This window comes from Oncorhynchus mykiss, chromosome 22, assembly GCF_013265735.2.
Source record: "Oncorhynchus mykiss isolate Arlee chromosome 22, USDA_OmykA_1.1, whole genome shotgun sequence".
Taxonomy (NCBI): Eukaryota; Metazoa; Chordata; class Actinopteri; order Salmoniformes; family Salmonidae; genus Oncorhynchus; species Oncorhynchus mykiss.
Window position 1 is genome coordinate 47500572 of NC_048586.1, and position 13705 is coordinate 47514276.

The 13705-nt window shown below is 44.5% G+C and overlaps 1 protein-coding gene across 2 annotated transcripts in view; it reads right to left on the bottom strand.

The window, feature by feature from the left end:
• Window positions 1–13705, bottom strand: part of cfap65 (cilia and flagella associated protein 65) — a 75982-nt gene that overhangs the window by 22944 nt on the left and 39333 nt on the right. The window contains exons 18-28 of one of the 2 annotated variants that reach the window (XM_036959450.1): window positions 13033–13246; window positions 11807–11935; window positions 10490–10666; window positions 10071–10137; window positions 9530–9640; window positions 8657–8848; window positions 8076–8234; window positions 5404–5535; window positions 901–1017; window positions 354–623; window positions 207–257 (exon numbers count right to left, since the gene is read on the bottom strand). In XM_036959450.1, the coding sequence (XP_036815345.1) occupies window positions 207–257; window positions 354–623; window positions 901–1017; window positions 5404–5535; window positions 8076–8234; window positions 8657–8848; window positions 9530–9640; window positions 10071–10137; window positions 10490–10666; window positions 11807–11935; window positions 13033–13246 (1619 nt within the window). The remainder of the gene's footprint in view (window positions 1–206; window positions 258–353; window positions 624–900; window positions 1018–5403; window positions 5536–8075; window positions 8235–8656; window positions 8849–9529; window positions 9641–10070; window positions 10138–10489; window positions 10667–11806; window positions 11936–13032; window positions 13247–13705) is intronic. The other variant, XM_036959451.1, reaches the window with a different exon arrangement.

A 13705-nucleotide genomic window follows, 5' to 3' on the forward strand; every position in this document is an offset into this window, starting at 1 on the left:
ACCTTGTATTTCCTGACTACAGGGTCCAGGTGTTTCCTGTTACCTTGTATCTCCTGACTACAGGGTCCAGGTGTTTCCTGTTACCTTGTATTTCCTGACTACAGGGTCCAGGTGTTTCCTGTTACCTTGTACTTCCTGACTACAGGTCCAGGTGTTTCCTGTTACCTTGTATTTCCTGACTACAGGGTCCAGGTGTTTCCTGTTACCTTGTACTTCCTGACTACAGGTCCAGTCCTCTGTGGGGAAGGTAGAACCTCCTGCATCAGGACAACATGAAGGAGTTAGATCACCAGTAAGTAGAACCCAGAGTGTGTGTGTGTGTGTGTGTGTGTGTGTCCTAGTATGATTCTCACCTTAATGTTGCTCTCCTGTGTTTGACTCTGTGTATGACCCTGGGGGTAGCTGATCTGACTCTGTGTATGACCCTGGGGGTAGCTGGTCTGACTCTGTGTTTGACCCTGGGGGTAGCTGGTCTGACTCTGTGTATGACCCTGGGGGTAGCTGGTCTGACTCTGCTGCAGGTCTTTGTCAGTCAGGCTAAACTCATTCCTCTGTCTGTCTCTCTCCAGCTCCCACTGCCGTAGATCCTGACGGTACTGAGACAGAGCCTCCTCCAGGGTCACCTGGTAACATAGCAACAACATCTCAGTCACACATCATATGTGCTTGTTTTACCAATGCACCGACTGTCTGGAGTCTTTCTGGACCTGCTGAGATGAGATGGATGAATAACCGTCTGCTAACATGTAACATGTCAAAATGGAAACATCTACAGACAAATGGACAGAATGCTATTTACACTGTTGACGGTATTGAAACATCTACAGACAAACGGTCGTATGAGTGACCACCGTGACAAGAGTTTGTAGGTATATAAAGAGCTGTGATAAAGGTCCTCACCTCACAGATGATGTCTAGCTGGTAGAAGCTGGGGCTGCCAGAGGCCTGGAGAGTCAGGATACAGAGAGAGCTCTCCCCTGGAGACAGAGCACCGTGCTCTGGGTAGATCTGGACTGACTGCAGGGACAATAATCGCAGCAAGACACACACAAAGTATTAAACAGCATTCACTGACACAACCCCCCAAAAAACAACTCTCCCCATTCAACAAACATCCACAGAAAGAAGCACTAATTAATGTAAGCTGTAGCGTACAGTATGCTGCAGTATGTCCAGTATGCTGCAGTATGTACAGTATGTCCAGTATGCTGCAGTATGTACAGTATGTCCAGTATGCTGCAGTATGTACAGTATGTCCAGGATGCTGCAGTATGTACAGTATGTCCAGTATGCTGCAGTATGTCCAGTACGCTACAGTATGTACAGTATGCTGCAGTATGTCCAGGACGCTACAGTATGTACAGTATGTCCAGTACGCTGTATTATGTCCAGTATGCTGCAGTATGTACAGTATGCTGCAGTATGTACAGTATGTCCAGTATGTACAGTATGTCCAGTATGTCCAGGATGCTGCAGTATGTACAGTATGTCCAGTATGCTGCAGTATGTCCAGTACGCTACAGTATGTACAGTATGCTGCAGTATGTCCAGTACGCTACAGTATGTACAGTATGTCCAGTACGCTGTATTATGTCCAGTATGCTGCAGTATGTACAGTATGCTGCAGTATGTACAGTATGTCCAGTATGTACAGTATGTCCAGTACGCTACAGTATGTACAGTATGTCCAGTACGCTGCAGTATGTACAGTATGTCCAGTATGTACAGTATGTCCAGTACGCTACAGTATGTACAGTATGTCCAGTACGCTGTATTATGTCCAGTATGTTCAGTATGTCCAGTAGGCTACAGTATGTCCAGTATGTCCAGTATGCTGCAGTATGTACAGTATGTCCAGTATGTCCAGTATGCTGCAGTATGTACAGTATGCTGCAGTATGTCCAGTATGCTGCAGTATGAACAGTATGTCCAGTACGCTGTATTATGTCCAGTATGTCCAGTATGTACAGTATGTCCTGTAGGCTGCAGTATGTCCAGTATGTCCAGTACGCTGTATTATGTCCAGTATGTCCAGTATGTACAGTATGTCCAGTACGCTGCAATATGTCCAGTACGCTGCAGTATGTACAGTATGCTGCAGTATGTCCAGTATGCTGCAATATGTATGGTACGCTGAAGTATGTCCAGTACGCTGCAGTATGTCCAGTACGCTGCAGTATGTCCAGTATGCTGCAGTATGTCCAGTACGCTGCAGTATGTCCAGTACGCTGCAGTATGTACAGTATGCTGCAGTATGTACAGTATACTGCAGTATGTCCAAAGCGCTGCAGTATGTCCAGTATGCTGCAGTATGTCCAGAACGCTGCAGTATGTACAGTATGCTGCAGTATGTACAGTATACTGCAGTATGTCCAAAGCGCTGCAGTATGTACAGTATGCTGCAGTATGTACAGTATACTGCAGTATGTACAGTATGTCCAGTATGTACAGTATGTCCAGTATGTCCAGGATACTGCAGTATGTACAGTATGTCCAGTATGTACAGTATGTCCAGTATGTCCAGGATGCTGCAGTATGTACAGTATGTCCAGTATGCTGCAGTATGTCCAGTACGCTACAGTATGTACAGTATGCTGCAGTATGTCCAGTACGCTACAGTATGTACAGTATGTCCAGTACGCTGTATTATGTCCAGTATGCTGCAGTATGTACAGTATGCTGCAGTATGTACAGTATGTCCAGTATGTACAGTATGTCCAGTACGCTACAGTATGTACAGTATGTCCAGTACGCTGCAGTATGTACAGTATGTCCAGTATGTACAGTATGTCCAGTACGCTACAGTATGTACAGTATGTCCAGTACGCTGTATTATGTCCAGTATGTTCAGTATGTCCAGTAGGCTACAGTATGTCCAGTATGTCCAGTATGCTGCAGTATGTACAGTATGTCCAGTATGTCCAGTATGCTGCAGTATGTACAGTATGCTGCAGTATGTCCAGTATGCTGCAGTATGAACAGTATGTCCAGTACGCTGTATTATGTCCAGTATGTCCAGTATGTACAGTATGTCCTGTAGGCTGCAGTATGTCCAGTATGTCCAGTACGCTGTATTATGTCCAGTATGTCCAGTATGTACAGTATGTCCAGTACGCTGCAATATGTCCAGTACGCTGCAGTATGTACAGTATGCTGCAGTATGTCCAGTATGCTGCAATATGTATGGTACGCTGAAGTATGTCCAGTACGCTGCAGTATGTCCAGTACGCTGCAGTATGTCCAGTATGCTGCAGTATGTCCAGTACGCTGCAGTATGTCCAGTACGCTGCAGTATGTACAGTATGCTGCAGTATGTACAGTATACTGCAGTATGTCCAAAGCGCTGCAGTATGTCCAGTATGCTGCAGTATGTCCAGAACGCTGCAGTATGTACAGTATGCTGCAGTATGTACAGTATACTGCAGTATGTCCAAAGCGCTGCAGTATGTACAGTATGCTGCAGTATGTACAGTATACTGCAGTATGTACAGTATACTGCAATATGTCCAAAGCGCTGCAGTATGTCCAGTATGCTGCAGTATGTCCAGTACGCTGCAGTATGTCCAGTACGCTGCAGTATGTCCAGTACGCTGCAGTATGTACAGTACGCTGCAGTATGTCCAGTACGCTGCAATATGTATGGTACGCTGCAGTATGTCCAGTACGCTGCAATATGTATGGTACGCTGCAGTATGTCCAGTACGCTGCAGTATGTCCAGTACGCTGCAGTATGTACAGTATGCTGCAGTATGTACAGTATACTGCAGTATGTCCAAAGCGCTGCAGTATGTCCAGTATGCTGCAGTATGTACAGTATACTGCAATATGTCCAAAGCGCTGCAGTATGTCCAGTATGCTGCAGTATGTCCAGTACGCTGCAGTATGTCCAGTACGCTGCAGTATGTCCAGTACGCTGCAGTATGTACAGTACGCTGCAGTATGTCCAGTACGCTGCAATATGTATGGTACGCTGCAGTATGTCAAGTACGCTGCAGTATGTCCAGTACGCTGCAGTATGTACAGTATACTGCAGTATGTACAGTATACTGCAGTATGTCCAAAGCGCTGCAGTATGTCCAGTATGCTGCAGTATGTCCAGTACGCTGCAGTATGTCCAAAGCGCTGCAGTATGCCCAGTACGCTGCAGTATGTCCAAAGCGCTGCAGTATGTACAGTGTACTAGAGGTCGAACGATTCATCGGAATGGCCGATTAGGTATTTTTGGACACCGACTTGGCCGGTAAAAATAAATAAATGTAACACCTTTATTTAACTTAAGTACATGCTAACCTAGTCAGTCAGGTTCCAGGCTAATATACTGCATGCTAACCTAGTCAGTCAGGTTCCAGGCTAATATACTGCATGCTAACCTAGTCAGTCAGGTTCCAGGCTAATATACTGCATGCTAACCTAGTCAGTCAGGTTCCAGGCTAATATACTGCATGCTAACCTGGTCAGTCAGGTTCCAGGCTAATATACTGCATGCTAACCTAGTCAGGCAGGTTCCAGGCTAATATACTGCATGCTAACCTGGTCAGTCAGGTTCCAGGCTAATATACTGCATGCTAACCTAGTCAGTCAGGTTCCAGGCTAATATACTGCATGCTAACCTGGTCAGTCAGGTTCCAGGCTAATATACTGCATGCTAACCTAGTCAGTCAGGTTCCAGGCTAATATACTGCATGCTAACCTGGTCAGTCAGGTTCCAGGCTAATATACTGCATGCTAACCTGGTCAGTCAGGTTCCAGGCTAATATACTGCATGCTAACCTAGTCAGTCAGGTTCCAGGCTAATATACTGCATGCTAACCTAGTCAGTCAGGTTCCAGGCTAATATACTGCATGCTAACCTAGTCAGTCAGGTTCCAGGCTAATATACTGCACGCTAACCTGGTCAGTCAGGTTCCAGGCTAATATACTGCATGCTAACCTGGTCAGTCAGGTTCCAGGCTAATATACTGCATGCTAACCTAGTCAGTCAGGTTCCAGGCTAATATACTGCATGCTAACCTGGTCAGTCAGGTTCCAGGCTAATATACTGCATGCTAACCTGGTCAGTCAGGTTCCAGGCTAATATACTGCATGCTAACCTGGTCAGTCAGGTTCCAGGCTAATATACTGCATGCTAACCTGGTCAGTCAGGCTAATATACTGCATGCTAACCTGGTCAGTCAGGTTCCAGGCTAATATACTGCATGCTAACCTAGTCAGTCAGGTTCCAGGCTAATATACTGCATGCTAACCTAGTCAGTCAGGTTCCAGGCTAATATACTGCATGCTAACCTAGTCAGTCAGGTCCCAGGCTAATATACTGCATGCTAACCTGGTCAGTCAGGTTCCAGGCTAATATACTGCATGCTAACCTGGTCAGTCAGGCTCCAGGCTAATATACTGCACGCTAACCTGGTCAGTCAGGTTCCAGTTGTAGAGGACTCTGTCGCTGTGGGAGACATTCGTCAGGAACAGGACCCGTGTGGAGCGAGAGCAGACTGGGATGTCCCCAAGACACAATCTCTCCTCTGACAGGAACAGCACCTGCAGACGAGACAGAGGGCCGGGGTTATGAGTGTAGCCTCTGTCATACTTCATCACTAAAACATTGGCCAATAGGAGCCCCAGGACAGGTAGAAGGATACAAAAGAATCCCATGATGGCATTAGTTACAGTGGCAAGAAAAAGTATGTGAACCTCTTTGGAATGACCTGGATTTCTGCATAAATTGGTGATAAAATCTGATCTGATCTTCATCTAAGTCACAACAACAGACCAACACAGTCTGCTTAAACTAATAACACACAAATTATTGTATTTTTCTTGTCTATATTGAATACATCATTTAAACATTCACAGTGTAGGTTGGAAAAAGTATGTGAACCCTTTGGAATTACCAAGATACATGACCTGGATTTCTGCATAAATTGGTGATAAAAGTCACAACAACAGACCAACACAGCCTGCTTTAACTAATAACACACATTATTGTATTTTTCTTGTCTATATTGAATACATCATTTAAACATTCAGAGTGTAGGTTGGGAAAAGTATGTGAACCCCTAGGCTAATGACTTCTCCAAAAGATAATTGGAGTCAGCTAACCTGGAGTCTAATCAATGAGACGAGATTGGAGATGTTGGTTAGAGCTGCCCTGCAATATAAAAAACACTCACAAAATGTGAGTTTGCTATTCACATGAAGTATTGCCTGATGTGAACCGGGCCTCGAACAAAAGATATCTCAGAAGACCTAAGATTAAGAATTGTTGACTTGCATAATGCTGGAAAGGGTTACAAAAGTGTCTCTAAAAGCCTTGATGTTCATCAGTCCACAGTAAGACACATTGTCTATAAATGGAGAAAGTTCAGCGCTGTTGCTACTCTCCCTAGGAGTGGCCGTCCTGCAGAGATGACTGCAAGAGCACAGTGCAGAATCCTCTACGAAGTTATGAAGAATCCTAGAGTGTCAGCTAAAGACTTACAGAAACCTCTGGAACATGCTAACATCTCTGTTGACGCGTCTACGATACGTAAAACACTGAACTAGAATGGTGTTCATGGGAGGACACCACGGAAGAAGCCACTGCTCTCCAAAAAAACATTGCTGCATGTCTGAAGTTTACAAAAGAGCACCTGGATGTTCCACAAAGCTACTGGAAAAATATTCTGTGGACAGATGAAACTAAAGTTGAGTTGTTTGGAAGGAACACACAATACTATGTGTGGAGAAAAAAAAGGCACAGCACACCAACATCAAAACCTCATCCCAACTGTAAAGCATCTCCACCCAGCACAACCAGAAGAGGACTGGCCACCCCTCATAGCCTGGTTCCTCTATAGGTTTCTAATCTCCACCCAGCACAGCAAGAAGAGGACTGGCCACCCCTCATAGCCTGGTTCCTCTCTAGGTTTCTTCCTAGGTGTTGGCCTTTCTAGGGAGTTTTTCCTAGCCACCGTGCTTCTACACCTGCATTGCTTGCTATTTGGGGTTTTAGGCTGGGTTTCTGTACAGCACTTTGTGATATCAGCTGATGTACGAAGGGCTATATAAATACATTTGATTTGATTTGGTGGAGGGAGGGAGGGGGCATCATGGTTTGGGGCTGCTTTGCTGCCTCAGGGCCTGGACAGCTTGCTATCGTCGACGGAAAAATGAATTCCCAAGTTTATCAAGACATTTTGAAGGATAATGTAAGGCTATCTGTCCGCCAACTGAAGCTCAACAGAAGTTTGGTGATGCAACAGGACAACAACCCAAAACACAGAAGTAAATCAACAACAGAAGACAATGCGCCTTCTGGAGTGGCCCAGTCAGAGTCCTGACCTTCTGGAGTGGCCCAGTCAGAGTCCTGACCTTCTGGAGTGGCCCAGTCAGAGTCCTGACCTTCTGGAGTGGCCCAGTCAGAGTCCTGACCTTCTGGAGTGGCCCAGTCAGAGTCCTGACCTTCTGGAGTGGCCCAGTCAGAGTCCTGACCTTCTGGAGTGGCCCAGTCAGAGTCCTGACCTTCTGGAGTGGCCCAGTCAGAGTCCTGACCTTCTGGAGTGGCCCAGTCAGAGTCCTGAACTCAAGCCGATTGAGATGCTGTGGCATGACCTCAAGAGAGCGGTTCACACCAGACATCTTTAGAATATTGCTGAACTGAAACAGTTTTGTAAAGAGCAATGGTCCAAAATTCCTCCTGACCGTTGTGCAGGTCTGATCCACAACTACAGAAAACGTTTGGTTGAGGTTATTGCTGCAAAAAGGAGGGTCAACCAGTTTTTAAATCCAGGGGTTCACATACTTTTCCCACCCTGCACTGTGAATGTTAACAGAGTGTGTTCAATAAAGACATGAAAACATATCATTTTTGTGTGTTATTAGTTCAAGCAGACTGTGTTTGTCTGTTGTTGTGACCTAGATGAAGATCAGATCAAATTTGATGACCAATTTATAATAGAATAATGCCGACTAAGCAGAGACTTAGTCATGCAGGTGGTTCTGGGAAAATCGAGCCAACTATCTTGTCATTGCAAGAGACATGCTCTACCAACTGAGCCAAACAGGAAGACTATATGGGAAGAGGTAGATGGGCCACTCACCTGGTTGGGCAGGGCCATCCTCTGTGTGCTGGGGACAGACATGTAGCCATCATGAAGCTGTAGTGGTGCCGACTCTCCCAGCACACTGTTATCAAACCCACAGCCTTCAAACGTCAACAGCATGGTGTCTCCCTCCAGCACATGGATAGAGATGTCCACCTGGAAATAAACACAGGGCTGTGTGACGAGGAGGAGGATGGTACAACGGCAGGAGAGAGGAAGAGGAAGATGTTACAACGACAGGAGAGAGGAGGAGGATGGTACAACGACAGGAGAGAGGAGGATGGTACAATAAACACAGGGCTGTGTGAGGAGGAGGAGGAGGCAGGAGAGAGGAAGAGGAAGATGGTACAATGGCAGGAGAGAGGAGGATGGTACAATAAACACAGGGCTGTGTGAGGAGGAGGAGGATGGTACAACGGCAGGAGAGAGGAAGAGGAAGATGGTACAACGACAGGAGATGGCATCTAGAATACCTAGAAGGATACCAGTTTTTCCCCTTCGCACTTCAACCTGCAAATCTAGGGTGGCATGCCCGTCTCTCTAACCTGTAGGTCACCTAACAGAGGGTTGCTACTCACACTGTAAGTCTTGGCCTCCAGGGGGGAGAGGACCCACTCCAGCAGGGCTGTCCTGCCAGGCGTCACCTCTCCCTGGGGGTTGAGACACTGCAGCACGGGGTGACCAAAGTTATCAGCCGTCAGCTGCTCAAGGGGCTCTGTGTCCACACGGTACCTCAGAGGGACAGCCCCTCCGTTGTACAGCTCATACACCTGTAATACAACCAGACACTGTGACGACTCTCCATGATGAAGGGATGAATGTTTACATATCTTGAATTACTCATCATATATATATATATACATTCTATACTATTCTACTGTATCTTAATCTATGCTGCTCTGACATTACACACAACTCTAAGTAAAATAATGAAATTAAGAATATATAAATATATGGATGAGTATTGGGTATATGCTGTTAGATATTACTGCAATGTTGGCGCTAGAAACACAAGCATTTCGCTACACCCGCAATAACATCTGCTATAAACATGTGTATGTGACCAATACGTTTAGATTTGATTTAGATTTAGATTTGATGAAGAATTAGCTGAAACTGAGGGTCGTAGTGAATGATACACTTTCTGGTGTAATTATAACGGTCTTCAAATCAAATTTAAATTGTATTTGTCACATGCGCCAAATACAACGTTACAGGGAAATACTTACTTACAAGCTCTTAACCAACAATTCAGTTTTAAGAAAATGACCTAAAAAATACAAAATAAAAGTAACAAATAATTAAAAAGAGCAGCAGTAAAATAAGAATAGCGAGGCAGAGGGAAACCACCAAGGTGGGTTCTATACACTGGTGACGGGATGAGGTGAGTTTCCCAACCTTTTACACTGCAAACCAATCACTTATTGTGAAGCCTGAGCAGGGAGTCTAACCTGTTTAGGTGGACTGAACCCCCCGATTGGCACTGGGGCAAAGACGTGCTTGGTGCAGGTGAAGTGGAGGTAGTGTCTGTCTCTCTCCACCGTCACTCCCATGAAGTTCAACTGCACACAGACAAACAAAACGGAGACCGTCGGTAATATCAGCACGAGATACAGTTGTATTCTATCCTCAGCCCAGACATCTAAAAAAGACTGGTTCCCAAGACGACATCTGGTCCTGAATGAACAAACCCAGACATCTAAAAAGACTGGTTCCCAAGACGACATCTGATCCTGAATGAACAAACCCAGACATCTAAAAAGACTGGTTCCCAAGACGACATCTGATCCTGAATGAACAAACCCAGACATCTAAAAAGACTGGTTCCCAAGACAACGTCTGATCCTGAATTAACAAACCCAGACATCTAAAAAGACTGGTTCCCAAGACGACATCTGGTCCTGAATTAACAAGCAGGTTCAACGGAGAGGTCTAGACTAGAATCTGTTTCATAGGAAAACCGGCGCATAAAAAATGACTGTTTTGTCTCACCAGAATCTCTCTGCCGTGGGACAGCTTGAACAGGACTGGGAGACGGTCAGTACCAACAAAGTTATGTCTGTGAACAACAACAACAACAACAACAACAACAAGACGGACGGTATGTGAAGAATATTAAATCAGTCATTATTTTCTTGAATGATTTATTATTAAGGGCTATTCTTTTTTGTTGTGTCTGTGTATCCAACCTCAATAGCCGAGTAATTTGGAAGTAGTGCAACATGAGACTAGAGCAGGAAGTGGAGGGGATATGTAGAGATAATAATGGACCTACAGTATTTGAAAATAACTGCCTTCTTCTCGCCTACTGATTAATTTTAACGACTAAAATCAGTTTGGACATTGAATTTCTAAATCCTGATGTGGCCCTAAAGCCCAAAAATGTTGCCCACCCCTGGATTAGAGCATACCTGTAGCTAAATGTCACTGCCTTCTGCTGTCCTGGGTGTAGTTTACCAGAGCGGGGTGCTATATTAAACAGCCTGTTATCCTGCGCCTTCATGTGGTGGAGCTCTGTAGCGCTGAACTCCCCAGTCTCAGCCCAGTACTCAAGCTCTATCTGTTGGTCTTCTGGGAACAGGAACGACCTGGAGGGAGTGGAGGTTAGCATAGAATAGCATAGCTTAGTTTAGAGCATAGCCTAACATAGAAAAGCATAGCATAACATAGGATAGAAAAGCATAGCACAACATAACATAGCATAGCATAACATAGCATAGTATAACATAGCATATTATAACATAACATAGGATAGAAAAGCATAGCACAAAATAGCATAGCATAGCATAACATAGCATAGTATAACATAACATAGGATAGAAAAGCATAGCATAACATAGGATAGAAAAGCATAGCACAACATAACATAGCATAGCATAACATAGCATAGTATAACATAACATAGGATAGAAAAGCATAGCATAACATAGGATAGAAAAGCATAGCACAACATAACATAGCATAGCATAACATAGCATAGTATAACATAACATAGGATAGAAAAGCATAGCATAACATAGGATAGAAAAGCAGAGCACAACATAACATAGCATAGCATAACATAGCATAGTATAACATAACATAGGATAGAAAAGCATAGCATAACATAGGATAGAAAAGCATAGCACAACATAACATAGCATAGCATAACATAGCATAGTATAACATAACATAGGATAGAAAAGCATAGCATAACATAGGATAGAAAAGCATAGCACAACATAACATAGCATAGCATAACATAGCATAGCACAACATAACATAGCATAGCATAACATAGCATAACATAGGATAGAAAAGCATAGCACAACATAACATAGCATAGCATAACATAGCATAGTATAACATAACATAGGATAGAAAAGCATAGCATAACATAGGATAGAAAAGCAGAGCACAACATAACATAGCATAGCATAACATAGCATAGTATAACATAACATAGGATAGAAAAGCATAGCATAACATAGGATAGAAAAGCATAGCACAACATAACATAGCATAGCATAACATAGCATAACATAGGATAGAAAAGCATAGCACAACATAACATAGCATAGCATAACATAACATAGAATAGAAAAGCATAGCACAACATAGCAAAAGATAACATAGCATAACATAGGATAGAACACATAGAAAAACATAGCATAGCATAGAAACGCATAGCACAGCATAACAAAGCATAGAATAACACAGCATATTAGCATAGCATTACAGATACTGACCACTCGACAGGGATGCTCCCAGTGTTCTCGAACATCAGCAGCACATTGGAGGGGTCTGAGCCCAGCGGAGCAGCGCTGAAGTTGAAATCCAACATGGCCGCCGTGAAGATGGAGGGACAGCGACGCAGACTGGAGGAAGTGGGGGACAGACACACCTCAACTACACACGGTATATAACGCCAGGCCAATTCCATTCACTGATATTACAAATGTCACAACAGTTCATAGATGGGTAGATAGGGGTTGGTGTCAATTCACATTTCAATTGAGTGTTTTTGGGGGGATTTTCAGTTTGTTCTCTGAATTGACTGAATTGAAAAGGATTTGAATGACTGACTTGAAAAGGAATCGAATGACTGTCTTGAAAAGGAATCGAATGACTGACTTGAAAAGGAATCGAATGACTGACTTGAAAAGGAATCGAATGACTGACTTGAAAAGGAATCGAATGACTGACTTGAAAAGGAATCGAATGACTGACTTGAAAAGGAATCGAATGACTGTCTTGAAAAGGAATCGAATGACTGACTTGAAAAGGAATCGAATGACTGACTTGAAAAGGAATCGAATGACTGACTTGAAAAGGAATCGAATGACTGACTTGAAAAGGAATCGAATGACTGTCTTGAAAAGGAATCGAATGACTGTCTTGAAAAGGAATCGAATGACTGACTTGAAAAGGAATCGAATGACTGACTTGAAAAGGAATCGAATGACTGACTTGAAAAGGAATCGAATGACTGTCTTGAAAAGGAATCGAATGACTGACTTGAAAAGGAATCGAATGACTGACTTGAAAAGGAATCGAATGACTGTCTTGAAAAGGAATCGAATGACTGACTTGAAAAGGAATCGAATGACTGTCTTGAAAAGGAATCGAATGACTGTCTTGAAAAGGAATCGAATGACTGACTTGAAAAGGAATCGAATGACTGACTTGAAAAGGAATCGAATGACTGTCTTGAAAAGGAATCGAATGACTGTCTTGAAAAGGAATCGAATGACTGACTTGAAAAGGAATCGAATGACTGACTTGAAAAGGAATCGAATGACTGACTTGAAAAGGAATCGAATGACTGACTTGAAAAGGAATTGAATGACTGAATTGAAAAGGAATCGAATCCAATCCTAAAATGGAATTGACCTCCTTTTTTGCCTTGCTTCACTCCACAGTCACCAAGAGACTTGTGTTTATCTGACAAAGTTCATAGTCCCTACTAACCCACCTGTGTCTGGTGGGCACCCGGTAGGTGAGCTCCGGAGGGGCGGGGTCTCGCTGCAGGTGGGCGTTGAGGTGTCCCAGAGAAAAGAGGCTCCAGATCTGCAGCTTGCTGAGCCCCTCCACGCTGCCGCTGCAACGCACATCTGTCACCTCCAGGGTGGGGAACACCCCTTCACCCTGCACCTGGCACAGAGCCTGGGGAGCATCCAGCACAGAGCCTGGAGGCAGAGAGAGGGGAGAGAGATAGACAGTCCAAGGACCACAGTCGAGCAGCACAGCCCACCACCGGGAGGGAGAGAGGGGAAAGAGACAGACAGTCCAGGGACCACAGTCGAACAGCACAGCCAACCACCGGGAGGGAGAGGGAGGAGAGAGTACAGAGAGGAGAAAGAGACAGACAGTCCAGGGACCACAGTCAAGCAGCACACAGCCCACCACCGGGAGGGAGAGAGGGGAAAGAGACAGACAGTCCAGGGACCACAGTCGAACAGCACAGCCAACCACCGGGAGGGAGAGGGAGGAGAGAGTACAGAGAGGAGAAAGAGACAGACAGTCCAGGGACCACAGTCGAAAAGCACAGCCAACCACCGGGAGGGAGAGGGAGGAGAGAGACAAACAGTCAAGGGGAGAGGGAAAGGTTAGGAAAATTCTTAAAAACAACCATTACATCACAGTTA